This window comes from Netta rufina (genome assembly GCF_964035555.1).
Source record: "Netta rufina genome assembly, chromosome: 7".
NCBI lineage: Eukaryota > Metazoa > Chordata > Aves > Anseriformes > Anatidae > Netta > Netta rufina.
Genome location: NC_140130.1, coordinates 16,358,538 through 16,385,964, shown reverse-complemented (window position 1 = coordinate 16,385,964; position 27,427 = coordinate 16,358,538). Strand labels below are relative to the sequence as shown.

General features: G+C 41.4%; 1 protein-coding gene across 3 annotated transcripts in view; it reads left to right on the top strand.

The window, feature by feature from the left end:
* The window catches only part of ZSWIM8 (zinc finger SWIM-type containing 8), a 65,138-nt gene that overhangs the window by 23,277 nt on the left and 14,434 nt on the right, over window positions 1-27,427 (top strand). For all 3 annotated transcript variants that reach the window (XM_084290293.1, XM_084290292.1, XM_084290291.1), the window contains exons 2-14: window positions 4,709-4,862; window positions 6,058-6,152; window positions 11,115-11,287; window positions 13,051-13,158; window positions 15,769-15,850; window positions 16,864-16,984; window positions 17,346-17,547; window positions 18,436-18,611; window positions 21,605-22,604; window positions 24,396-24,527; window positions 24,721-24,900; window positions 26,236-26,419; window positions 26,983-27,081. In XM_084290293.1, the coding sequence (XP_084146419.1) occupies window positions 4,709-4,862; window positions 6,058-6,152; window positions 11,115-11,287; window positions 13,051-13,158; window positions 15,769-15,850; window positions 16,864-16,984; window positions 17,346-17,547; window positions 18,436-18,611; window positions 21,605-22,604; window positions 24,396-24,527; window positions 24,721-24,900; window positions 26,236-26,419; window positions 26,983-27,081 (2,706 nt within the window). The remainder of the gene's footprint in view (window positions 1-4,708; window positions 4,863-6,057; window positions 6,153-11,114; window positions 11,288-13,050; window positions 13,159-15,768; window positions 15,851-16,863; window positions 16,985-17,345; window positions 17,548-18,435; window positions 18,612-21,604; window positions 22,605-24,395; window positions 24,528-24,720; window positions 24,901-26,235; window positions 26,420-26,982; window positions 27,082-27,427) is intronic.

The window sequence follows — 27,427 nt, the reverse complement described above, 5'->3', positions numbered from 1 at the left end:
TTATGACTTATTCCAAAGTGCTTCAATATTCTGTATTTTCACACACAACTCTTAAGTTGTTGTATTTCCTATACTCTGTCTTCTTTTCCCACTTGTCCATTTCACTTAATGTAGCACAAGTGTTTGACAAGGAAGAGAAAAGCTCTAAAAGTCATGTGCTACTAGTGCCGGGATGCCTGGTACCACCCCCAGTATCTTTCTTACAGAGTAAATTCAACGGATTCCTCAAATAGGGCTGACTTCCATACAGTTAAAGTGGATTTTTTTTGTCCCGAAGTCATTGTCATCCGTGATCAATTTAAGACTACCATGGCAAGGGGTTTTGCAGCCATATAACTTTGTGAGCTGACACAACACTGCTGAAGTGAGTCATCTTCCTCAATAAAGCTGCAATTTCTTCTCATAGTATGAAATCTTGGTAGATGATGCAGAAGAACAGGGGACGCTGGCTACAGTGTTTCCTGGGAAGTTATTTTGTCCAAAGGAGCCTTTTGCTAATATATAATGTGATTGTGAGAGGGAGGCAGGGATCTGTGGGGAAAAGTGGCAGCTGGAAGTAGGGTCCTGCTGGTGTCAGGACTATTTGTCCAGCCTACTCCCTGCTGGTGTCTGAAAAGCACTTGAGAAAAGATGAGAGTTGTAAGTACACTATGTAGTACATAAATTGCTCTAATGATGGTTATTCACTCTTGACTTCCCTTTTTGGGGTGAGGTACCCTGTGGGCAGGGAATGGACATAGCGTGCAGCAGCAAGAAATCACTGTGGGGTTCTCCTGATGAGGTTGAGTACTACTGCTCTATTGACAGAAAGGTCCTGAAAATTGTTAGATAAGGGGCTACAAAGTTGTCTGATACATCAGAAAGCACGTGTTTCTTATGTGTAGTAGCAATCTCTCTTTCCCACTTGGAATACAGATATTTTTTCAGGAGGGGTAATGTCAAAGTATTTTTCTTGAGCTAGTTTAGATTGAAAGAAAACAGTCATACTGTGTAATGAAGTGAGTGGAGGGTAATTGCAGTGATCGTACTAGTGCTCCTAGTACTACTATTCCTCTGCTAGCACTACTGAGACCTAGTAACTGATTGTATGCAGTAGTCTATTGCAACTATAAAGAAAAGTATTTTTAGGCATGAGTATTTTAAGGCATACTGATAGAATAATAAGCAGAATGCTTTTGCTTTGCTGTTTTTCTGTCAACCCAGTCTGACTTTAGCATTTCTAATCTGACCTTCACAACCCGCAGCAAATAGCTGTAAAAAGGAATACCATCCACTTGTAGTCATACAGTTCTTTGAAAAAATGCACAGACATTTCACCTGATACTGAAGTCTTTTTTTTTCAATTGTTATACCTTTGTGGATAGAGGTCACGTAGGCGTTACCTCTTTTTTAGTACTGTGTAATGAAAGACTTGGATAAAGTGCCTCTATACAAAAAGTGTGGTTAAACCCACAAAAACTACCTCTCCTTTCATTGCTCAGAGTTATTTCAAGGATTAATGTGCCTCAGTTTGCACCTTCTGTTGTATCTACTACTGCTGCAGTAACAACAATGATATTTAAGATGATTGTGTTGTACTAATTAAAAATAGTGATTATTTTTACTGATGTGCATTGGCTGTCAAAAGTGGAAATGAGAAGACTTGTCCACCAGATCTTTTTTATCTCCTTGCTGTAAAGAAAAGGAAAATCCACTTTACCATCACTGTTCATTTTACATTCTGCTGCTCTCACATTTGTGGATGGGATTACAGAAAAAAATAGAGGCTCCATATAGAATGTAGAATAAAAAACACAGGCAATGGAGAAATAATGCTGTGAAGGTAAAAGACTCTATCTGTGAGAAGGGAATGCTGCCTAATGAATCCAATTTCACTGCAACCAAAAAGTCAAAAAAGTGGATTTTTGCAAACTGTATGTTCTTTCCATATTTATGTAATCCTACTGTTTGACAGGTCTGTTCAGTACTGGGGGAGATGCTGGCTGTTTTGCTGCGTGCATGCATTTTCAAAGCCCTCTCCCTTCCTCTCTTGTTCGCAGCTGCTCTGACTGGAGGGCATCTCTGGGCAGTGGGTGAGAAAGCATTGCCGACATCAGGGCTGCAGCTCTCCCTGGATATGTTGCATGGAGGCCAGTGGAGAGGGGAAGCTGAGGGACTGATTGGTTTACATGCTGGCTTCTAAGGGTGGGTAAGAAGCTGGTTAGGGAGGTGAAGAGATGTAACACTGAATGCCTGAAACTCTATTAATTAGGCTTTTGGCAACAGGGTCAGGAAGCCAGGGAACCAAGGCTGCTGTGGGACAGGAGGTGATCTCAGTAAAGCAGTGGGGTCCTTGCATGGAGAGCTGTGATGTTATTGGCATAAGCAAAACTTAGAAGAGTGCTGTGACTGGTGTGTGAGGATGCATGGTTACAGGCCTTTCTGAAGTGACAGGCAGGGCAGGCGAGGCATGGGTTGGCGCCGCGTGTAATGGAGGGGCTTGCTGCTGGCAGTGGCGTGGTTGAAAGCCTGTGGAAAAGGATTAAGGGACAAGCAAATAAAGTGGATGTTGTTGTGGGAGTCTTCTGTAGGCCACCCAGCCAGGATGATGCCAATAAATTAATCATAAAGGAACTAAGAGATGAGATACCTCTAGATTTAGCACCCTTGTTCTTATGGATGATTTTAACTGGCCAGATGTGAACTGGGAATATCCCACAGATATGATAAAAACAGGCCCAGGAGATTGCTAAAACACCTTGGTGATAGCTTCTTGGTACAGGTACTGAGGGAGCCGACTAGGAAAGGGGCCCCCCCAAATGTGCCGCTTGTTAACAGAGAGGGTCTGGTGAAGGGGCGGTTGGCGGCCATCTTGTGCACAGTCACCATGCGGTGGTTGAGTTTAACACCTGTGGTGATAGGAGGCAGAGCCCTGAGCTGGAGGACCATGACTATGGGAACAGTAAACTCGCAGGCAACACTAAACTTCTGCGGAATTTGCTGCTCTAGGTGGGTGCACGTGAGTATATGGGGCCCGATAGGTCTCATATCAGCTTATTCGGAGAGCTGGCTGATGTTACTGAGTCTTGGGAATCTGGAGAGGTCCCAGTCAACTGGAAGCTGGCAAACATTGTTCCAGTTTACAAGAAGGGCATGAAAGAAGACCCTAATGATTACAGGCCTGTCAGTATCACTTCTGTTCCTGGTAAAGTTATGGAGAAAGTTATTCTGGTAGTTACTAAAAAATGCCTGAAAGACAATGCGGTCATTGGTCACAGCCAACACGTGTTCATGAGGGGAAAAGTCCTGTTTAATGAACTAAATTTCCTTCAAGTTTCTTCATTTCCTTTAAAATAAGGTTACCCATCTAGTACCTAGAGGGCAAGACGTGTGAGGAGCGGCTGAGGGCCCTTGGTTTGTTCAGCCCCGAGCAGAGCAGGTTGAGGGGAGGCCTCATGGCGGCCTGCAGCTCCCTCACGAGGGGAGCGGAGGGGCAGGCGCTGAGCTCTGCTCTCTGGGGACAGTGACAGGACCCAAGGGAACGGCATGGAGCTGGGACAGGGGAGGGTCAGGCAGGGTGTTGGGGAAAGGTTCTGCACCCAGAGGGTGGTCGGGCACTGGGACAGGCTCCCCAGGGTAGATTTTAAACTCAACCACCGCATGGTGACTGTGCACAAGTTGGCCGCCAATCGCCACTTCACCAGACCCTCTCTGTTAACAAGCAACACATCTGGGGGGGTCCCTTTCCTAGTTGGCTCCCCAGGTCATGGCACCGAGCCTGACAGAATTCAAGCAGAGTTTGGACATTGCTCTCACACACGTGGTTTGATTTTTGGGTAGTGCTGTGTAGAGCCAGGAAGTGGACTCCGTGATCCTTGTGGCTCCCTGCCAACTTAGGATACTCTATGATTCTATGAACATAAGCCTGGTGTTTCATTATGGAGTGTAATGTAGCTCAGAGCAAAGCAGAAACATAGGGTTCCCTTAGCCTCATGATAAGAAATATTTATCTGTGCTTAAAAATGTAAAAAGTAATTTGGTAGAAAGAACGTGATGAATTTTGTTTATAGAAGGCTCTTATGCCCTTGGTTAAGATCCTCAGAAGTTCACTGTAGTCAGCAGTCTACAAATGTGAATTCCCAGTTGCTTTTGTAAAGAACTTGAAATATAAAGACAGATAGAAGAAAGGTAGAGGAGAGGGGTGAAAACAAAAATTCTGTTTTAAATGAAAGCCTTGCAAATTGCAAAATCCTGGACGTAACCAAAAAGTCAACACTAAGGTTCCCGGACAATCCATTGCTCTCTTGTGCATATACATTGTACTAATTCTTCTCTGTGTAATCATGTGGTGTTCACAGGATGTTGGCTGCCATATTGTAAAATATGTTAAGTATTTGCTTACCACAAGTCTTACTAAATGGTTTTAGCTTTGTCAGGAGACAAAGTTAGAGTTACCAACATCCACTATATAGGCTAGTGCAGCTGTCCTGATGAAGGACTGGATATTCATCAGTGTGTTCCTACCTATGCCTTGTAGGGGCTGAAAACAAACATAAAGTTGGCAGGCAGTTCTTCAGAAAACTTCTATGCTGCATTTTACTGTATTATCAAAATTGGTCTTTGGTGAGATAAGAGAGGAAGTGGAAGAGCTGCCTGCTCTGATCTCTTTAGCCTCTCTTGAGTTCAGTTCCTTCAATGGTTAATTGCATTTTGTTTCTTGTCTTGCCAGATGGGCTGGTGATCCCATTGGTGGAACTGTCTGCAAAGCAGGTTGCATTTCACATTCCATTCGAGGTCGTGGAGAAAGTTTATCCTCCAGTGCCTGAGCAACTGCAGCTTCGGATCGCCTTCTGGAGTTTCCCTGAAAATGAGGAAGATATTAGGTAATGCATACTGTTTCTGCTTCATTGTCTTATGGAAAAATTCTCTTCACTAGAGAATTACTGTCCATTTAATGTCCTGTATGACCACTGCTCCTGCTGTTGATATGTGCATTTTGTAAAATGTGGATGGGTTAATGTGGAATATGCCATGATACGGAATTTCACTGTGGGGTGAGCTGCTCTGCATGTTTCCCAGGAAGAAAACATACATGTGTGTGTTCTGTGTGTAAATGATAGCAGTGTAAATGCACACTTTAGTTTGCTGACAAAAACCTGTTTGTAAAGTTTTGTCCTTTCATAAGTCTTATGTAGTGTTCTGTCCAGTTTGAATCTGTTTCTTGAATTAGAACTTAACTGAACTCAGAAATGATTGGGGAAGGCTATCTCAACAGGCTGTGCAAGCTTTTTATTGGTGTAAGTAGGAGAATAGGAATTTGCTGAGTACATCAGTGGTAAGAGTGAATATAGCCAGGGAGATGATCATATTTCGTATGTTTCCACATAAATTGGTTGAGCATGTAGTCAAAAAACTCCGTTATTAGATCTTTTAGCAATGTATCTTTCTGAAGCTTTTTTTTTTTTTTTTTTTTTTTTTTTTAACAACTATAGGATGCCTACCTGTGTAAATGTGCATCCATAATTTTGTGGGAAAGTATGGTATTACTGTCTTTTAGAAAGAATCATCCTGATAATTCTTAGATTCTTGTGTCTAACACTCTGGTATCAGGTGAGGGAGGTGGTGTCAGAAGTGCTGATACGTAAAGAATTATAAAGATCACCTGTGATGGACTAGAGTAAGCCAGGTGTTGGTTGTACATGCTCATTATTCTGATGAGCACAGGTGTAAAAATCTCAGATGATCATGTGGGTAACTCATCCAGAAGTAGGAATTTTACTTTTGCTTGCTAACATTGGACCCTGAAGTGATTTTAGGTTGTGAATGTATTTGTATTCCAGAGTCTTTAGGTTGAAATTACTAGAAATGTCAGTGGCTGTATGCAAACCCAGTTAGGAAGAGACTAATGGTTTTTATGGTTGAAGTGTAATAGAGAAATGGCAGAAAAAAAGCTAGATTTCACCTTAAAGATGAAGATAGCAAGTATTTGTTGAAAGCTAAGTTAGAAATGCAAAAGTGAATGCAATGTGAAGCTTCTCAAAAACAGATGATCTTATATGTTATGTTTATCTCTTACAGGTTGTACTCATGTTTGGCAAATGGCAGTGCAGATGAGTTCCAGCGAGGGGAACAGCTTTTCCGGGTGAGGGCAGTCAAAGACCCTCTCCAGATAGGTAAGAACTCTACAGTTTCATGTCTCAATACATTTCAGATTCCCCAAACCATATCTCCAGTGATATGACCATGTCTCAAAACTAGCTTTTTTGGTATCCTAGACCCAGTGCTTACGTGTATTTTTGTAATGTGTTGAGCTAAATAGTATGTTTATTTCAGTATCAATCAACTCAACTGTAAAATTGAGTGAAAAGACAGAAATGTCCTACAAATTAGATCCTTAATCTGCCTCAGCATTTTGGGAAAAACTTTATAGAATGCTTTTGTCTCCATAATGCTTAAATTTCTCATTAATAAAGGGAACTTGGCTTTCTGGTAGTCTGATCCAATTAATGCCTTGCCTAACATGTATGTATGGCAGAGGTGAAGTTCACAAGTCTTAAATATTATTCTTATAGCAAAAGAATTGTATTTATAATACAGCTACTCTTGTAGTACTAAGGCAGAAGGAAAACCCTGTTGCTGGATAGTGAGTTTTATCCCTTCTCACTTACCTTGCTCATTTTACATTTTACAGTTATGAAAACTAATTTTATCTTAAACAAGGAACTGGACTCTGGATTTTTCATGAAATCTGTTGAAGTGAGGAATAATGTTGAGTTAGTTTTTCTAGTGACAGCTGTAAGACAGGAAGGAGTTATGTGAAATGGGCAACTCTAATAATGATAGCAGGCATCTTGGGAATAGAAGCGAAGTACTTTCTCATACATCAGGTATATTGAAGTTGTCAGTAAGACCAGGTAGTAATTTTGGATCATCAACAAAACTGAGCTGAATAGAATAAAATTGAATTTTGCCTACATAGACCTTCGATGTCAGGACTGAGATGCTGCAAGAGGCCTTTAAGGCTGAACTTCAGGAGGATAACTGTTTGAGACAAAATGACTTAACAATGAAACTGGCAGAAATTCAGTAATTCCTGGGACTTCAATAGTGGAAAAGAGCAAAATATTTAATACACAATGCTAAGACTGTGTTTAAAACCTGTTTCAGTAATAAATTAAAATTGAAAGGAGGTATAGAAAAACTTAAATAAACAAAGTCTGGGAATGTTAGTTCAAAACCTATGCTTGGGGGAGGAGGAAAGGAGTAGGAAAAAGAGGGGGTGGTGAACAACACAAGGGAGGAACTTCTTGACCACGCATACAGCAACTGAACTTCTTAACAAAGGATTGTATGTGGAAGGGAAGGAAGTAACTTTGTTTAAATAGTAGCATTGTTTCCTCCTTTGGAGAGGAACTTTGTCTAAGGAAGGATTTTTTTCTCTGAATAGCAGCTCAGAAGAGAGGCAGTACATGTGGGGTGGATGTCAGTTCACTTGTTTACTGTAAATGATTTTACAGTGTGTGGTTGCAGTTTGAATTTCATATATGGACAAACATGAAAATAAATGTAGGAAATGAAGCAACCATTTGAGAGGGGATTTGATTTTGGGGGGAGTCAGCAGTGTATTGTGATGTTATGATCAGTTGGACAAAGGTTGAAATGTGCTTTGTGCTCTTCTCTCTGTGGTGGTTTCACTCTGATGGGCAGCTAATCTTCACCACAACTGCTCTCTTGCTACCGCTCCTCAAAGGAAGACAGGGAGAAAATACGATAGGAGAAGGCTCAAGGGCTGTGATAAAGACAGGGAGATTGCTCACCAATTACTGTCACAGGCAAAACAGACTACGTGTAAGGAGATAATTCTTAATAGGCAATAACTAAAAGCAAACTAAAAACACCTTCCCTCCATATCTACCCCCTTCTATCTCCTATCCCAAGCAGTCCATAACACTTCATCTGCTGCTCCTTCAGGGTCACTCTTGGCCCCTGTTCTAGCGTGGGGTCCCTCGCACAGGATGCTGTCCTTCCCAAACAGATCTTATGTCGGCTTCCCACAAGCTGTAGCTCTTCAAGAGCTGCTCTAGTATGGGTCCATACCATGGGGTCTGTCTTTTGGGAACAGATTGCTCAAGAAAGGGTCTCCTCAGCTCCCATAGAACTGTCTATTTAACAACTCCCATCAGATCCCCTGCTCCTTTGTGGGCTGTGGTGCCAGGAGTTGGACTTGATGATCCTTATAGGTCCCTTCCAACTTAGGATATTCTATTCTATGATTCTCTCCACGGGCTGCAGCTCCAGCCCAGGGAGCTGGGGAGCAAATAAAAAGCATCTGTGTTTCATGGGACCTAGTCTGGGTAGCAGCTGATTTTTTTTTTATCTTTTCTGTTTGATCAAACCATGTGTCTTAATTGAATATCACGGACGACAGTATGCTGCTACCTCTTCACTGTGCTAAGACCTGCTTCATGAGTGCAGTAGATTGCTCCCGGCATGTTGTGTAGTGCATCCTAGCCGAATATCTTCTGAAGTGCTGGTACTGGCTGCTTGACAAATTTGGTCTAGGCATAGGTTAACTGTTGGACTTGATCTCAGAGATCTTTTCCAACCCAAATGATTCTATAAGTAGTAAATGTTGTGGCTGTAAGAAGTCTAAGATGCACTTTATGTGTAGAAGCCTAAATGCTTTCACAGAAGCGCTAATCTTGCTTTGTGCAGAGAATTAAAAAAAATGGTAGTGAGACTCGTGACAAAGCGATTCCTCTGGCCTGCAGCCCGTTTGTGAGGTCTCCTGGAGCGGAGCTAGCTAAGAATAGAAATAAATACATCTTTTTTTTTTTTTTTTTTTTTTTTTTTTTTGGTGGGCTACGTGCAGTTGTAGAATGAGTGCTACTGGTACATTTAGACAGTTTTTAAAAATGTACGGCTATGCATGGAGTAGATAAGCTGGTACCAGATAGAGAGTGCAGGGGGTGAATGGGAGGGAAGAACACTCCTTGGCCTTGTGACCTCCTTGGGGTAACTGGGTCAGTAAGTGCATGGTGCAGTGAGCATGATTCTTGTCTTCGTGTTTAAGCAGGCAAGTCTGCGATCTGCAAATAGTTGCAGTTTGACTGTAAAAAAGTACAGTTTGATGGCCATTTCTTTAAACAGGAGTTTTGGGGTAGGGAGTCCAGAATGGTCTCCCTCACTGCCACCGTTTCAGTCTCTGCAGGTTCAGACTTTTATAAGCTGTGCAGTGAACTGAATTGTGGTATTAGTTTCCTGTGCCATCCCCCAAGCAGTTGTTCAGTACAGCAAGATGGCAGTGCAAAGGAATCAGATGGATCTGCTGGAATTGGCATTGCCGGTGGCAGACATGTTCATTAAGCTACAGTTTGAGTTGAAGCTTGTGATAGGTCATGCTGAAGCCCTGAAGTTTTCTTTGTCTCTCTTTATACTAATTCTTCCCTCTTTGCCTTTAATCAGTTAGCTGTCTTCATATGCAAATAAAAATATCACGGTAGGAGCTTGAGGAGAGTGCATAGCTGTGACCCACTCTTCTCTAACACCTTTAGAATACTTATTTTTCTTGGTGAAATAGAATTGCTGCAATTACAATTTGTGAAGTGCTTAATTTGCTTTTGTGAAAATTAGGGCATTTTGGCATTAGTCTGAGATGCTTCTAGTATACCAGAAGGACTAGCTGAACTGTTTGGGTTCTATTATCCAAGTGTAGAATACAAAATAGAACTGTAGCTAGTAATAAGCAGTGCAGTAATTTTGTGGTGAATGCCTTCTTTTGTTTTGATTCTGTTCCAATTGCTAAAATGGCTGAAGAATTTGGGTGGCATTATGTGTACTAATCAAAATAATCACCCACATCAGGAAGAGGATTTTAATACTGGTGAACAAGAGAAATAGAAAGGTTAAGTAAGGTAAGAGCAAGTTTGTGTTGGCATGGGGATTGTATTTTGAGGAGGAAATACTGCACATTGTTTTAAATGAGATTTAGTAGGTCATGTGCATGAACACTGTTACTGTAATTTTCTCGCAATATCGTAATAAAAGTTCAGTAGTGTGGGTTGATAATGTACTTGCCTGTGCTGGTGATGGAGAAACTGTTTGAATCATTTGTCACAAGCCGTATTTTTTTCACTTAAAGTAGATTGTTGGACTGAATTTTGGTTGCGGCTTTGATACGCTTTGTGCTTTCCGTGCTGCATTAAAACTGAATTTAAGACTGGTGAAAAGGTTTTGAGGCTGATATTCATTGCTATAAATGATGATGAACTGGTGATTGGAACCTTAAAGACAAACAGGAGATTCATTCTCCTGATGGCCTTTTCCTGCTTGTAATACGTGTGCCTTTGGATAATCATATCTGCAGAGGAAGCCTCGTTTTGAGTACCACTGGTATGCACTGTACATGAGGTTATATGAAGCCAAGTCTTGTTAAAGTGTTTTATTATCCTGCCTGAGATGAGATTCATAATTTGTGTGTTTGATCACAAATGAATGAGGCTGGATTCTTTTAAGTGTTATTTTTGAAATTTTCCTTTTTTGGTATTTTAGTCTAAGCAAGTGTTGTTTGTATGTTTTCTGGGTGCAGGGTTTACAAAAGTGGGGTTTTGCAAAATTTCAAGTAGGTATGTAATTTGTGAGAAATTGGTAGCCTGTGAAGCCACAACTTGACAGTAAGTGTTCAGGTATAAGTGCTGCCTTCTTTAGTTCACTGCAGAATCGTGAAAATTAATAGAGTGGGAACTAATTCTGAAGAAGCCACCTAACCTGTTCTTTTGCATTATTGCTAGAGTTCATAAACGTGGTAATCACGCCTAAAATATGTGTAGTCTGACTTTGACCCTGTGATCAAAAAGTCCCACTTTTCAGTGTTAGCTTTATCCGGTCCTGCTTGTCTTTGTAAAATATAAATTAATATATTAAAATCTGGTAATTTAAAACCTTTTACAATGTGTTTTGCTTTTCTGCTAATACACAGCTGATTGGGAAGAAAGGAGTGCTAGAGACTAACTTGTAGGTGTCATTGCTAGACATAGAGTTTTGCTGTTTAAATGCCACATACCTAAATTTCCATGCTATCTGAATATGTCTTCCAGGCACCAGTATAGTAACTTTTGACTTTTGAATTTTAACAGGTTTCCATCTGAGTGCCACTGTGGTACCCCCACAGATGGTGCCACCCAAAGGTGCATACAACGTGGCAGTGATGTTTGACCGATGCAGGATCACGTCATGCAGTTGTACCTGCGGAGCTGGGGCCAAGTGGTGTGCTCACGTCGTGGCGCTCTGCCTCTTCCGGATACACAATGTAGGCCTTTAAATACACTTCTACTCTCCCCTAGGTATCTTCTTCTCTGAGTCTCTTGTCATTACCGTTTTATGCAGCATGCACTGTCTTTAGGGAAATTGGTTTTGGCACTCCTTTTGGTTACAGATTGTGCAAATGTGCACTCACAGTTGCAGTCTGCAGTGTGAATTGACTGAGACTCTAAACTGCAGAATGTCCTTTGATAATGTACAAATTGCTAAGAGTAGATGCAGAGTCCTTTTTGGACCCTTCCTGTTTCTCATTTCAATGCAAAAATTACTCATTCTTTCTTCAGTCTGCAGAAGTGGAAGGTCGCCAATACTTAATCTTTTATTAAAAGTCTTGGGAAATGTGGGATTTGAAAGCTCTTTCTTGAGGTTGTTTGATCACTGAGAGTGCATAAGAAGTCATTTTGATCACAGTTGGCCTTTATGTCCACCAGTTCACTTATACACATAGTGAGACAGATAAGTGTCATTTTTGCTTGTAGATTTCAAACAGTACGTTGATAATTTTACTTGACTGCTAGCATTCTGCATGGCCTTGCATAGAGTGAAAAATGGGTACTTCTTGCCCAGGGACTCCAGGTGAAAACAGGTGGAATCGACCTGAGACACAGAAGTTGAGGGTTCAGACTTGTATGCAGATTTATTTCTTCAGTCTTTAGGAAGCAATGAGAAATATATCTTAAGGAAGGATTAAGCTTGGTTGATTGAAGGAAACAGAAGCTTCTCTGCTGTTACGGAACCTTTTATAGCTAACATGGTTATTTATGATTAATTCCAGATTCTTAAATGAGTGCTGATAACCTCCTGAAGCTTGTTTACATTTCACACTGGACAATCATAATAGGATTAAATTAATACTCAGATGTAGTCTCATTCAAATATCAGTATACTTTTTGTACTTAGAGCAGGAGAATTGGCAAAAAAATAGGTTCTGCTTTGAAAGACTTCCATTATAAAAAGTAGATATTAAAAGTGAGGATAGGAAACAAATTCTAAATTACACTATTCATGTTCAGAAAGTTTGGATCCTTTGTAAGACGGAAATCACCCTTTCCCCTGATCCTTTCTTCCACCTGAAAGTGACAGTGAAATCATTTTCATGTTTGTGTATTCTGACTGCTGACACTAGTGAGATACAAGCCAAGGGATATTGCTCTGGGTAGACAAATCAATATCAGAAGCATCTTTATTACCGAAGTGCTCTCTCCTGATTCCAGCTTAAATTTTATGTGTGTTTCATTTGGGTACTTTTTTTCTGTATATCGAAAAAGGTTAAGAAACTAGTATTCATTTTATGATCTATTGTTTTAAGATATTGAGAAGGAGTGATTTTGAGATTGAAGTCAAAATCTCAAATGAGATAAATGAGGCAGTTGTGATTCTGTGAAACGGTCTCCTACAGAGCCGGTTGCTTTGCCAGAAGCTTAAAGAATAATGTCCTATTTTAGAGGTTTGTTTGTGAAATCCCTGCCAGTATTTGTGCAATTGCTAGCAACAACAGATCTTAAGCACAGCTGTTAAAGCAGTTTCCTTGACAAGAAACTCTTAAAAACAGTTTTGATAAAACTTAGACAGCTTATTTGCATCTTATCTGCAACACTCCACATAATTACAGGGGGGAAGAATTGTCTGCCAAAGCCAAGCATGATATGCATCAACATGGCCACTGTTCATGACACTTTATCTGCTCGCTGGGCGCAGGTTCATTATGTCTGACCTGGTAATGACAGTTTATATCTCCTTTTCTTTCTTCAGGCATCTGCGGTATGCTTACGAGCACCTGTTTCTGAGTCCTTGTCTCGGCTACAAAGAGACCAATTGCAAAAATTTGCTCAGTACCTAATCAGCGAACTTCCACAACAGGTAAATTGGGACGATCAATAGGACTGATTTTTTGTTAAATTGAGTTATTGCTATTTTGGGTGAATTTATGTGATGTCTTTTGTTGCCAGATCACCAGTTATGCTATTTGATTGTGAGTTGCCGAAAAAGCTTTTAGTTCTTGCCCTTTTCAAGCTTGCCATTCTATTATTTGACAATTGTCTGTTGTCAAGTAAAAGATTAAAAGTGTCTTAGAAGAAGAAAGAAGAGTGATGTCGATTCATGTTAGCATAAATGTGCACTTAGCTTGTGGAAGTAAAGTTCGAACCCAGTAAAATAAAGCACAGTTGTGAAAAACATGGGTCAGAATAAAACAGGTTATTCTTTTTGTGTTTTGTGGATGGATAAATGGAGAAGGCTACACAAGGGATGCACTGTAAATACATAGCCTAGGTAGGTACTTTCTAATGTACCCAACTGGTGACCTTTTGACTTTGCCCAATGCAGCCTCTTGATTCAAAAGAATCATTTGGGTTATGCAAAGTAATAGGTGTGATGTTTTGTTAGTCGAAGACAAAATCTGCTTTATTATTCCTTAAATATCTACACCATTCAAGGTCAGGTCATTTCTATAATCTGCCTAAAATGCTAGCTCAAATTGCATAAAAATACCTAAGTAAATGCAAAATGTTTGCTTTAAAATTAAGAATATAAGGGTTTGGGAACTTTTTATGATGGCTCAACCAAATGAGGCTGAGAAACGCTGGCCTACATGAGTATCTGTCACATTTCAGTAGTGTGTGTATTAATTATGTCTAAGACTTACAATACTGTCAGTGTGTGCCTAGAATTTGTATTATGACAGTGTGCCTGGGACACTAAGATATTCTATTGCTAAAACATCCCCTGACTTTCCTACAGAAATAGTAATCTTATGAGATCGTATAAAATGAAAATGATTAAAAAAATAAAAGAACTGTTTTTTGTTGCTGAAATTTAAACACCAACAGTGTGTGCTTCTTGCTTTGTTACATAAAAGACAAAGTTTTTCTTTTCTACTTAAGATCTGAAAGTCATATGTCACTAGTCTGTTTGAAAAGGAGGGTTTTAAAAGGTTCGTAGTGGTACTACTAGTTTCCTGAGGATCATGTGAATTGCATGTGTGATATAATGCTTTCATATATTCTGTCTACTCCTTTTTTGCAAGGTTTGTTTCTCCTTTCATGTGTAGCAGCTGTGCATCTAGGAACATCTGGACAATTTAATTATTTCTGTCTTTCCGGATAACCATAGGATCATCACAGAGTTATAGAATGGCTTGAGTTGAAAGGGACCTTAAAGGTCATCTACTTCCAACCATTCTATCATAGGCAGGGATGTCACCCACTAGATCAGGTTGGCAAGGGCCCCATCCAAACTGACCCTGAACACCTCCAGGGATGGGGCATCCACAACTTCACTGGGCAACCAGTTCCAGTGCCTCACCAGTCTCTGAGTAAAGGATTTCTTCCTTATATCTAATCTAAATCTACCCTCATTTAGTTTAAAGCCATTACTCCTTGTCCTATCACTACACTCCCTGACAAAGAGTACCTCCCCAACTTTCTTGTAGGCCCCCTTTGGGTATTGGAAGGCCTATATTCTATTTTGTAGAAATGTAAAATGTCCTTCTGAAATGTTTTCTTCTGTCTGTTTGGATGCGTCCATGTTATTTGCAAATATAATGGCGTACTGAATATTCCTTGCTTTACAGTAAATGTGATCTTTAACCACAGTTGTTGTGCAGGAAGAGGTGGGGGGTTATCAGATGTTCTGCTGCAAGTCATTTAAATCCTAACTATTTTATATGCCCAACCTGTTGTTAGTGTGCATGATAAGGACTAAATGGATCTAAGGTCTCTCAGCCCAGACTTAGATTGAAAGTGAGGGAAGAACTGTTTTCTGCTATGCATTTTTCTTTCAAAAAGGCCAAATTATGTGTATGTCTACTCGGGATTTTGCTGTCAGGTGTGAGTCTTATCTGCTTATGCCATGAACTGGCCGGTAGCTATGATGGTATTAATTTAGTGCCGAGATTCTATTAGTTTACTGCTGAGCCATATATACATGTATGTGGTTTCTGTGCTAAAGGCATGGTAAATGAGCTAAAGGCTGTCTGAAAAGTTATGTATAGATGTAACTTACAGTTTGTTCCTCTGTTCTTATTACTTTATTTTAGTGAAATGAATTTTGGAACATGAAATACAGAACATTCATAGTGTAGGAAAACGGTGACAGTGACTGCAGTCATTTCCATATTGCCCAGAGCTGGCTGCAGTAGCACAGTCTGTTTGTTGTCTCCTCCTCAAGAAAAGAGAAAGGAACTAATAACCTACAATGCTTCTGTTTACTTCTTAGGGTGTGAGCATAGAAAAGAAGTCTTGCATATAAGTTTGCTTTAAGAGAGGAGAGAAGGAAGTCTAACAGCTAGTTTGCTGTTGGATTATCTTTAGCACCCTCTACCGTCCTTTCTGAAAACATGACTGTGTACTTGATACTTCTGATGTGAGAGTCCCTCAGTTGGGAAAATCCAGGCAAATATTTGGCTGCATATATTGGGGTAAGAAACACCATGTATATTGTATATATTGAAAGTTTCTTTCATGTTTGCAGATTCTTCCAACTGCTCAGCGCTTGCTCGATGAGCTGTTATCTTCTCAGTCCACTGCCATCAACACAGTGTGTGGAGCCCCAGGTAACCTTGATACATGTTATTTCAGTAATTTGTGTCAAAGATAGGAAGCAGATGTATTTCCATTGCTTTGAGTTTTTGAAATGATGGGTTACAAACTACCTGGGATTGCAGGTGGAGGTCAAAGTAAAAGGGATAAGTACAAGCATGCATGCGGTTAAGCTACCAGAAATTGTTAGTGTGATGGACTCCTTGGAGTATATGCAGGGGAAGGGAGCATCAGGCAGTGCACCTTTTCTAACAGAAGATTTTTCTTCTGTTAGCTCCGATTAGATTAGATTTTTCTGTTTAGCTCCGTGTTAATTATGGACTCCTGGAAATGCTGGTTGGAGTGAACTTCTCCAGCCTGCTACTTGAAACAAGATTATTGGCAACCCTCAAATGGGTTAGCTGTGTCTTGGGCTAACTTAGCTAAGTCTTGGTTACCAGAGAAGTTACAGAGTATTGCAGTACTACTGCATTACTCTTATGGTCAAGAATTTTTTCCTACTATCCACTATAAGTACCCCATTTTTATTATCTTGCACTGCTAATAAGAGTTTGTGACTCCAAGTAGTTGTAGGATGTTAATGATAACCCTTCACCTTTTTTTTCTTAGTCGGAACAGTCCCAGCCTCTCTTCATAGATCAGTGTTCCATTCGCCCCACTGTTTTCATATCCCTCTGCTATCTCCTGTCTGGTTTCTCAGTATCATTCCTGGACTGAAAGATTCAAAACTGAATACAGTATTTTAGGTGTAGCTTTAGCAGTGATGAACAGAGGGGTATAAAATAAGTTCATCGAATTGGCTAGCAGTGCTTTTTTAAAAATGGGAGTCGCGTCTCCTGTGTAAGTGTTGCCAGTTGTTCAGGTAATGTAACAATAACATTTTGAGATATTTCTGAATAGTGAGTTGAAAATGGGTGAAATAAACTGAGTAACACTGCTTGTATGCTCCCCATAATCTCTGTGGTTGGGCAACAGAGGAAAATCTCTTTAAAATCTGCAAAACCTGTGTATGTGTTCTTGTGTCAAGATCCCACTGCTGGACCCTCTGCATCAGATCAAAGCACCTGGTACTTAGATGAATCTACTCTGAGTGACAACATAAAGAAAACCCTTCATAAATTCTGTGGACCCTCTCCTGTTGTTTTCAGGTAAATTGTTTCCTACTGAAGGGAAAATGTAATACTCATGTAATCTGTGAGCTTACTCACTCTATAGTATGTACCCTTACGCGATTCCGTGGCATGAAGGATGCTTAGTTTTGAGGTAACTTTTCTGGATTGTATTTTTGCATCGGTTGTCCAATGTTACTTCAGTAGAGCACATTGTATTTGCACAGTACCTTATTGTGCGGTTTTCTCAGTCTCATTATGTGTCCTCTCTTCTAAATTATGCGTATCTGTCCCATTTAAGATGCAAATATACTTTTGGATATAGCATATACTCAGGATTTTGTGTGGCTTTGCTTGATTTCATTTTTTTCTCATCCCTGTGTTGCTATTTTATCCACAGTGATGTGAATTCAATGTACCTCTCTTCCACGGAGCCACCAGCTGCTGCTGAGTGGGCCTGTCTCCTGCGTCCCCTGCGAGGAAGAGAGCCCGAGGGAATCTGGAACCTGCTTTCTATCGTGCGGGAGATGTTTAAGAGACGGGATAGCAATGCTGCTCCTTTGCTGGAGATTCTGACTGACCAGTGTCTCAACTATGAACAGGTATCTGAGCCTCTTTGCTACAGAGGAAAAAATTCTGGGGAATCAGGCTGAGTCAATGACTGATCCTACATGTCTGTACAATCCATCTCTAAATAACTTTTTTGATAACAGCCTATATTCATTATGGGCATATATTTCTCCATGCTAAACTTATGTTGTAGCTTGCTCTTGCTCTGGCTCAGTGTTGCCCCAGCAACACTGTATCCCCGAAATACCTCAACCCTTTTAACACCAATATATGGAGTCTGAACTGTTTTGTTCAGCAAATTTGTTCTGATTTCTGGCCAGTCAAGGTGATTTATTGTAATGATTTTTTTCCTAAACAAGTACATCACATATGAGCTGTTACTTTTATAAAGCCTAAAGAAATGTGTTGGGCGAACCTGAACCTCAGGTTCTTTGGTTATTGTTGTAGACAATATATTTTGATGGGTCTAAGTAGTGATTGTTTTGATATTTTTGTAATTAATATTAGGAAAAATGTTTTCTTTGGCAGTTTAGGACACTGATCTCACTCTAATATAAAATGCAGTGCACGTTTCCTTATTACCTTATCACATACTTCAACTTCAAGCAGGAGAAAGGAAATGCTTCATTTATCACATTTGTTCGCTTTTTTTCCTCCAGATGTGAAGGCCTCTAGCAAGAGAACCTCCTGCGAGTGCTTTGTTTTGTTCTGTGGGCATGTGCCTTCCCAACAGGAAAAAAAAAATGAGGCCCTTAGTTCTCACAAACCAATACAGCTTTAATGTTCTCAGCTATTTTGAAGTCAAATGAGAACATGGTACTAACTTCAGCTTCTGTTTCCTTGTGGGTATTGTAGTTAAGTGAGAACAAGGAGTGGGATGTTAACCACAACACAGCTCCACTGAACATTTTCTTCTGCAGATAACCGGCTGGTGGTACAGTGTGAGAACGTCTGCATCACACAGCAGTGCTAGCGGCCACACTGGGCGCAGCAATGGCCAGTCAGAAGTAGCTGCTCATGCCTGTGCGAGTATGTGTGATGAGATGGTAGTTCTTTGGAGGCTGGCTGTCCTAGACCCAACTATTAGTCCACAGAGGTGAGTACCAAAGTCAGATAATCTAGTGGGAGCTAGAACTCTTTAACCAATGGACACCGTCCTCCCGTTTATTTTTGTCATGTGCAAACGCACTCAGGAGTTTTCTCCTGTAGATGACCTGTGTTTGTGTCATTACCTCATTGACTGTTCAACCGTCACCCAGTCCTTTTGGAGCGTGTGCTATGTAAGGCTGAAGAGCATTGTAATTGCCTTTAACTTAATTGCTTTTGCTGCTTAGTTTTACCAACATCATGTAGTGTGAATAATTTGTTGTTTTCTGGGAGTTTTGTTTTACACATGAGTGTATGTCTGCATTTCAGTGTCCCAGTGGAGAACATTTATTTGAGTGGTAATACAGGCTTCTAATAAATTTTAATGCTTTTTGAATTTAACTGTTTGGCAATTTAATGTATTTTCCTATTGTCTATTTCAAGATGAACCATTTATTGCTTTCTGTGTACTTACGGAGCTTATTCTCTACAGTGTATTGACAAACAGTGTCACTGGTGTATTATTTTCTGTCAGTGTTTTCAATCATCTGAGGAAATACTGAGAAGCTTATGCAGGCTTCTGAACCAGATTGTGCCTTGGTAAATCACTACCAACTTTATGTAGCACAACTTGAATAGCAGTTGAGATATTGGTGGCTTACGTTGAAAAACTGTGGTCAGCATTGTGATAATATTTTTAGTACGTGCAGTCTGTGAAGTGTAGGGTGCTAAATATATTGAAAATGTCTAATGTGAAATATATGGTCAGAAAAGGTTCTAAGAACAGATGAAAACAGGATGGTATTTTAAATACAATCACACGTGAACAGCATTTGCTTTCGGTGAATTGTTGCATAACGTTAGTACAGTACCGTATCCTTGTAAGGTACACCAGGGACACTAAATACCTGCAGTTTCTGTCTTGTAAAGTTTACAGTATGAAGCAGGTAAATACAGCAGATGAAGACAAGTCAACAATTGTAGGAAACTGGGAATGAGGTTTAAAATAAACACAAACATCAATCAAATCATATAGAAAAACCACAAAAGGCTTTTAATAAAGTATGTAATAGTGCTACATATATTCACATTCCAGTTATCTGGTGCAGTTCAAATTTGCTCAGATTTACTTGAGCTCATGTATAATTGAAATACTTCTGCTTGATTTCCTATTCTCTTGGCATTTTAATAGTCACCAGAAGAACCTTCTTCTATCCATCCTTGCTATTCTTTCCATTGAATCATAAAGAGACTTGCTACCTAAATCTGAATTCATTGTGGGCACTCACCCTTAAGTTACCTTTCCTGAATAATTCCATCTCCTTCTTTTTCCTTCTGAAAATTCTCTCCTCAGTTAAGCCCCACTGCCCTGCTCCCTTGAGAATTAAATTCTTTAGATAACTAGAAGCAGTCTATTCTGTTGAGCTTATTTTGTTCTAATACCCTTTTCACCTAATTTGGGTCACCCCATTTTGATTTTGTTTGGGTTTCTTTAGCTTTTGATAGGTAATCCGAGGGGATTGAAGTGTTGCACTTGTACCTCAAATCTCTTAGATGTGTGGCAGAAACAACATGGCAGTTGATTGGGACGCTTGGTGCAGAGCTAAAAGACTTTCTAGAAACTTCTTGAATTAGTTTGTCTAAACATTGTTATCCATTCAGACTATCTTGTTTGCGTGCTTAGGCCGTATGTGAGATTCAGAGCTGTGAAATGCAGAAATGCTTTGTTCTTCCTGTGATAATATGGGACATGGGACTACCTGCTGTGTAATTTAAGTGAATTTAAGCCTTCTAGCTTGCTTCTTCCTCGGTTGCTTAAACATCAATTACATATTTGTTTTGCTTGTTTTGTGCCTACTGTTTGCAATAGTTCAGTCTCCGGAGGACAGCCTGCTACAGCCTAAATTAAATTGCTGGGCTCTAGATAGGCGTATCGGGGAAGAAAGATACATGCCTAGGAGGTGCATTACATGATTTTATCTGCCATAGTACTTCTCTGGGCAGGCTGTATAGGTTGTTCTTCTGAAAGTCTTGACTGGATTTGTTCACAATGCCATTTCACAGCTGCTGCAAAATGTTTTATCACAGAATCATAGAGTATCCTAAGTTGGAAGGGAGCCACAAGGATCATGGAGTTCAATTCCTGGCTCTACAGAGCACCACCCCAAAGCCAAACCACGTGTCTGAGAGCAATGTCCAAACTCTGCTTGAACACCAGCAGGCTCAGTGCTGTGACCACTGCCCTGGGGAGCCTGTCCCAGTGCCCGACCACCCTCTGGGAGCAGGACCTTTCCCTAAGCCCCAGCCTGACCCTCCCCTGTCCCAGCTCCATGCCGTTCCCTCGGGTCCTGTCGCTGTCCCCAGAGAGCAGAGCTCAGCGCCTGCCCCTCCGCTCCCCTCCCCTCGTGAGGGAGCTGCAGGCTGCCATGAGGCCTCCCCTCAGCCTGCTCTGCTCTGGGCTGAACAAACCAAGGGCCCTCAGCTGCTCCTCGTATGTCTTCCTCTCTGGACCCTTCACCATCTTCGTAGCCCTTCTTTGGATGCTCTCTAATAGTTTTATGTCCTTTTTATATTGTGGTGCTCAAAACTGTATGCTGTACTTGAGGTGAGACCACACCTGTGCTGAGTTCGGTGAATGATTCCTGCAGCAGTTCCTTGTGGCACTTGCTGGTCTGAGACTGCTGAGGCTCACATCACTCATGCCTTACCTGAGGCAGATAATCAGGGCAGATGGCATTTCATTTTAAACCTCCCAGTTTGTATCATGTTTTCATGATGGCACTCCTTGCATTTTGTTTCTATGTCATGGGCCTATTCAGGACTTCATTGTTAGTAGACCTGTTTCCTTTTTTTAGCCTGTCTTCTTATTAATGTTGTTTATAGTCAATTCAGCAGAAGAGTTTTCTGATCAAAAGGAGGAGGTGTTTTGTGGGTTAAGAGGTAGTTTGGTGGTGGTGTGTTTTGTGTCTGCTTTCTAACCTGTCCTCTTACTTCTTCTCTTAGGCGCAGGGACCTTTGCTCACAGCTCAGACAGTGGCAGCTGAAAGTCATAGATAATGTTAAGAGGGGTCAGCACAAGAAATCACTGGAGAAGCTGTTCCAGGGTTTCAAGCCAGCTGTGGAAGCCTGTTACTTCAACTGGGAGGAAGCTTATCCCATTCCTGGGATCACCTACAGCAGCTCTGACAAGAAGAACTCATTCTGTTGGGTAAAGGCCATCCAGCAGAGGAGCTGCCGGTTGCAGTGTGCAGAAACTGCTTGTGAGGCTGGTAGAGCCCATGGACAGGAGCCTGGGGGATCGTGTCTGCAGCCTGGGGACCGGCTGCGGCCCTCTCCCCAGGAGCCAGCGGTTCGCCCGAAGGAACTCACTGGAAAGCGGAAAGTTGTGTCTGAAACGCCACAGAGGGTTCTGAGACGACTTTCAGCAGAAGGTGATAAAGCTGTGTACAAGACTGCAGTGGGCAAAGCCAAATTGCCAGTGAGCAAAGGCTTGACCAGTAAACATAGTGGGAAACGGCGCATGAGCAGTGAGGACAGCTCCCTGGAGCCAGACTTAGCGGAGATGAGCCTGGATGACAGCAGCTTGGCTCTGGGGGCAGAAGCCAGCAACACGTTTAGTTTTACAGAAAGCCCTCTGAGCAGGAGCTACAGGGATACCTTTGAGGAGGACGGCGGGGTGTACTTCTCCGAGGGACCTGAGCCAAGTGTCAGGTCCACAGCCAAGAAATCAACCAAGGATCCTGTGGGGGAAATGTGTAGTGGTGATGATGATCTGCCTTCTGCAGACGAGAACGGCGGTGTGAGCCTGAAGCCAGAAGAAGTAGGGGAGAATGGTGCAGCAGGGGGAGGGGATGATGGAGAAGAGGAAGATGATTACCAGGTGTACTATCTGAATCCACAAGAGGTAGCCAAGGAAGATGATGACAAAGCTGAAGGGGGTAATGAAGAGGAGCAGGATATATTTGCTGGTATAAAGCCTCTGGAGCAGGAAAACCGGATGGAGGTGAGCTGAGTCTAGTTCAAAACATTGTTTTGTGTTATTTTTCCATGTATTGATTACATCATGTTCTTGCCATCCTCCCAACTGTCACACTTAACCTAGTCTGTTGTTATAGCAAGTGCTTAACTATGAAGTCATCATAACCCATTATATCATAAGGTATCTGCAGTCTTAATGTATTGGTATCACATTTCTCTGTTTCTCTCAAGTTTGAGTCCCTTTTGCTGTGTTCACTCCAAATGTGTCCAGTTTTAGCTGCTCCATCTCGCACTGCAGAACTTACACATGTACACAAAACATGCTTGCTTTTTCCTCTAGCCATTTGGAAATGGTAGAATAATGCTCCACAGGCCAGTATTGGGTCCAGTCCTGTTCTACATCTTCATTGATGATCTGGATGATGGGGTAGAGTACATCCCTAGTAAATTCACAGATGACATGAAAACAGGGGCAGTGCTGGGTAAACCAGAGGATCGTGCTGCCATCCAGAGGGACCTTGAATGACTGGAGAGGTGGGCTGACAAGAAACTCACAGAATTTAGCAAGGAGAACCGCAAAATCCTGCAGCTGGGGAGGAACAACCCTGGGGCACTACTTCATGCTGGGGGCTACCCAGCTGGAAAGCAGCTTTATGAAAATGGTTGAGGAGTCCTGGGGGACACCAAGTTGAACACAAGTCAGCAGTGTGCCCTTGTCACTAAGAAGTGACAAGTGATAAGACTGACAATATTCTTGGCTGCGTTTGGCAAAGTATTGCCAGCAGGTCAAGAGAGGTGATCCTTCCCCTCTCCTCGGCGTTGGTGAGCCCGCACCTGTGTCTGTCTTGGGGACTCCCCCCTAGTACAAAAGAGACGTGGACATGCTGGAAAGAGTCTAGTGGAGGGCCATGAAGATGAAGGGGTTGCAGCACCTTTCCTCTGAGGAGAGGCTGAGAGAGCTGGGACTGTTCAGCCTACAGAAGAGGAGGCTCAGGAGGGATCTTATTCATGTCCATAAATACCTGAAGACAGGTGCAAAGAAGATGGAGCCAGGCTCATTTCAGTGGTGCCCAGTACTAGGACAGGAGGCAGTGGGCATGAACTGGAACACAGGAGGTTCTGTCTAAACATCAGGAAACACTGTAGTGTGTGGGTGACTGAGTGGTGGTGCAGGTTGTCCGGAGAGGTTGGTGGAGTGTCCCTCCTTGGAGATCTTCACAACCTGCCTGGACCTGGTTCTGGGCAACCTGCTCTAGGTGTCCCCTGCTTGAGCAGGGGGCTTGGACCAGGTGACCTCCAGGGGACCTCTCCAATCTCAGCCATTCCGTGATTCTGTGAAGACTGAGCTGAAACTCATAATAAGTAAGATTGAGGCATCCCCAGCAGGAAAAAATTAAATCCAGCTATGTAAGTAAGAAGTTCTCTGGAAGGCAAGAGATAATATAAATAGATGGTGTCACATTTCTGTAGTAACCTCAAAATATGTTTAGGGTTTGCACCTATATAAGCAAGCAGCCAAAATGGAGATGCATGGAAACAGTTATTGTCAGTCAATTTGAGTTTTATTCTTTGAGTTATTCTCTGATCTCTTATAGTATTGGAGGGAAGATGGGACCTAATCATGTGAGATAAGGCTTTTTAGGTCAGCACGTAAAAGAATAGAGGTGAAGACTGAGGAAGGAGTTCTCTGGGAGCACCCGCTGCTGAGGTTAATTGTGAATTATATTTGCAAAGGCTTTGAGACAAGTGGTTTGAGCAGGCTGGCTCCAGCATGGGGGAATGTGGTTTGAATATTACCATCTGTTCTTTCTCACAGATCCTGTTTGCCTGCGCAGAGGCCCTGTATGCACATGGATACAGCAATGAAGCATGTCGCTTAACTGTAGAGCTTGCCAGGGACCTGTTAGCCAACCCTCCGGATCTCAAAGTGGAGCAGCCACCTACTAAGGTAGAGTGAGTACTTGTCTAGTTTCAAGGGTGGAGGGTAATGTAGAAGGAAGGTGTGGGATGGGTACAGCAGCATTCCCAGGCATTTCACATTTACTGTGATTCCGGGCCCTTCACTGATGCTGATTTTGGGTTGAACTCCTCTGGGTGTCATTCATGTGCCCGGTCTTGATTACAAATTCCTCCTCAAACAGGGCAAAAAGAACAAAGTATCAACCAGCAAGCAGACCTGGATGGCAACCAACACCTTGTCCAAAGCTGCTTTCCTGCTGACTGTGTTGAGTGAGCGGCTGGAGTACCACAACCTGGCCTTTCGAATAGGAATGTTTGCTCTGGAGCTGCAGAGACCACCTGCTTCTACCAAGGCTCTGGAGGTACAAAACATTTAGAAAAGGCAGTATCCATAAGAAATATTGTGCTGCTTAAATGCTTATGTTTATATGGTTCCCATTTTAACTATTGAAGTTTGGTTATGCTTTTATATGTTTCCTTAAAATTGAGTACACTGGGACAAAAGGGGGTGTTCACAAATCCCAAGCACGCGTTGATCTGCCAGAAACTTGATTAGAAATATCATTTCTAATATCTATATTAGAAATATCTATCTAATATCATATCATCTGGGTTTATCTCCATTGAAAGGAAGATCAGACCTCAGTGCCAAAAGGCCTATGATTTCAACAAAGTTACAGATGTGAGAACAATAAATGAGGGCAATATCTTCTATGAATATTTTATTTCAATTGGAGCAGTTTAGTTGTTGTTATCTCAAACACATGTACGTTTCCAGTTTTATTAGCTAATCTAGGGAAGAAAAAGACATTTATAAACTGAATTGTATGTATTTGTGTTGGTGAAGTGGTTTGAAGTGTATTCCTTAGGGTGAACTGGAGTAATTGTTTCATGTTTGAAAACTGTTGCTTTACCTGATATTTCATTTGTTGGCCTGTGAGCACGTGCACAGCGCAAGCATATTGTTTTGGACACTGCCTGATTACTGCTAGGCTTCATGTTTAGAAAGAGAAGTGTCCAATTAAGACCTTGTCTATGTGATTTGCAGCCACCTTGCAGGATTGAGCAGTCCCTGGAGATGTGCATTATTGCTAGTAATCCACCAAGTACACTTGTTTCACTGATTATCTCTACTTCTTACAGTCTGATTAGAAGATTAAGTGTGAGATTGGCAGTCACTAGCTACCCAAGCTGTTGCAGAGAAAACAATCACTTTCACATGTTAAAAATGGAGAGAATGCAGGAGTGACACAGGGTAGTGAAATGTAATAGGTCTTCATCCTGGTGTGCTAACACACATTGATGTCACCCCATGCCATTCAGCTGCTAATCAATCCCTCGTCTCTAATGGGTGTATTACTTAACTTAGCATGCTTTTTCCTATAATTGTGAGTCATCTTTTCCAGGGACTTAGCCAAATACTTCTCCTGATGTTCCTATGAAAGCTGATGCATTTTTCTGTATGCAGCTCAAGAATGAATAATTTGAGTAAAAACAGAAGTTGTGCATAAATCTGAGGCAAGACTTGCATTAAACTTGAATGTCTGTGTTCACTGCAGAGGGAATGGCTAAGGTGGCTTGGGTGCTAAGAGCTATTGTAATTCAATAATCCAATACTATTGCTTTACTTCAACATATGCATAGGGAAGAATGGTGCTGATGACACCTTCTTCTCTTTCTTTGTGGATACTAACCAGGTGAAGCTGGCTTACCAAGAGTCTGAGATTGTAGCCCTCTTGAAGAAGATTCCCTTGGTCACTAATGAGATGAATACTATTCGAGGAAGAGCTGAAGAACTCCGAGAAGGAACATTATGTGATTATCGTCCAGTCCTGCCTCTTATGTTGGCTAGCTTTATATTTGATGTCCTGTGCACTCCAGGTACTGTCTGCATTGGTTTGAATGTGCAAAGGGAACCTTCTGAGATTCCAGGTCTTGAGGGGGTTTCAAAGAGAAACTGTCTCCAGGATAAGACAACCTGATCTTGATTCTTCCCACACTGTTGCTTGTTCTTCCTTCCAAGTTGTTCTGGAGATAAGAATTCTCTCTCCTTCTGCCTACATTTGAAACTTAGCATATTTCAGCACTGTTTGTGTGCTTTTGTAAAATAGTTAAAATGATTAACTTTTCTGCTCTTATGCTGGTTATATTCAGAGGAAGATAATATAAATCTAGTATTAAAAAAAAAAAAAAAGAACCCAACAGTGTTGGATTAGATGACTTACTTGGCATATACCTGGCTGGTTTGGAGGCTTCTGAGTTTAGAGAGAGAAAGTGTGTGTGTGTTGGGGGGGGGAACAAGGCAGTGATCTGATCCTGGAACTGATAAAAGGATTAGGAATAGGACCACTGGAAGCTCTGCAAATTCAGAGAGTTCAGAAATAGCTTTTGCCCTGAGGTCCTAGTTCTGAAAGCTGAGCATTAATTCTCTTGTCTCCTTTCAGTGGTTTCTCCTACAGGTTGTAGACCCCCAAGTCGTAATTGGAATAATGAAATGCCTGGAGATGAAGAGCTTGGTTTTGAAGCAGCTGTTGCTGCTCTTGGTAAGAATCTTTTACAATATAAGTTTTTTCCTCATCCATGTTCTGCATCCTGCCTCATTTTGGATGGTAAGAGATGATTCCAGTTTGGTACAAAAATTAAAGGTTTGCACAGCTTATCAGAACAAGATGCAGAAAAATTCTGTACATCAGATTTGAGGTGTCTTTGCAAAGCTGTAAAAAATGGAAGAGTGATATGGGACAGGAACTTGAATATTAAAGCAGTGAGTGTGGTTTAGCTTTCTTTGTGCTTTTTTGTCGTGGAAGAAGTATTGCCTAGGCTTTGATGGAGATGGGTAGTTTCAAAGAACAAAAGGCAATCATTTCAGAAGAGGTTAGACAAAGATGG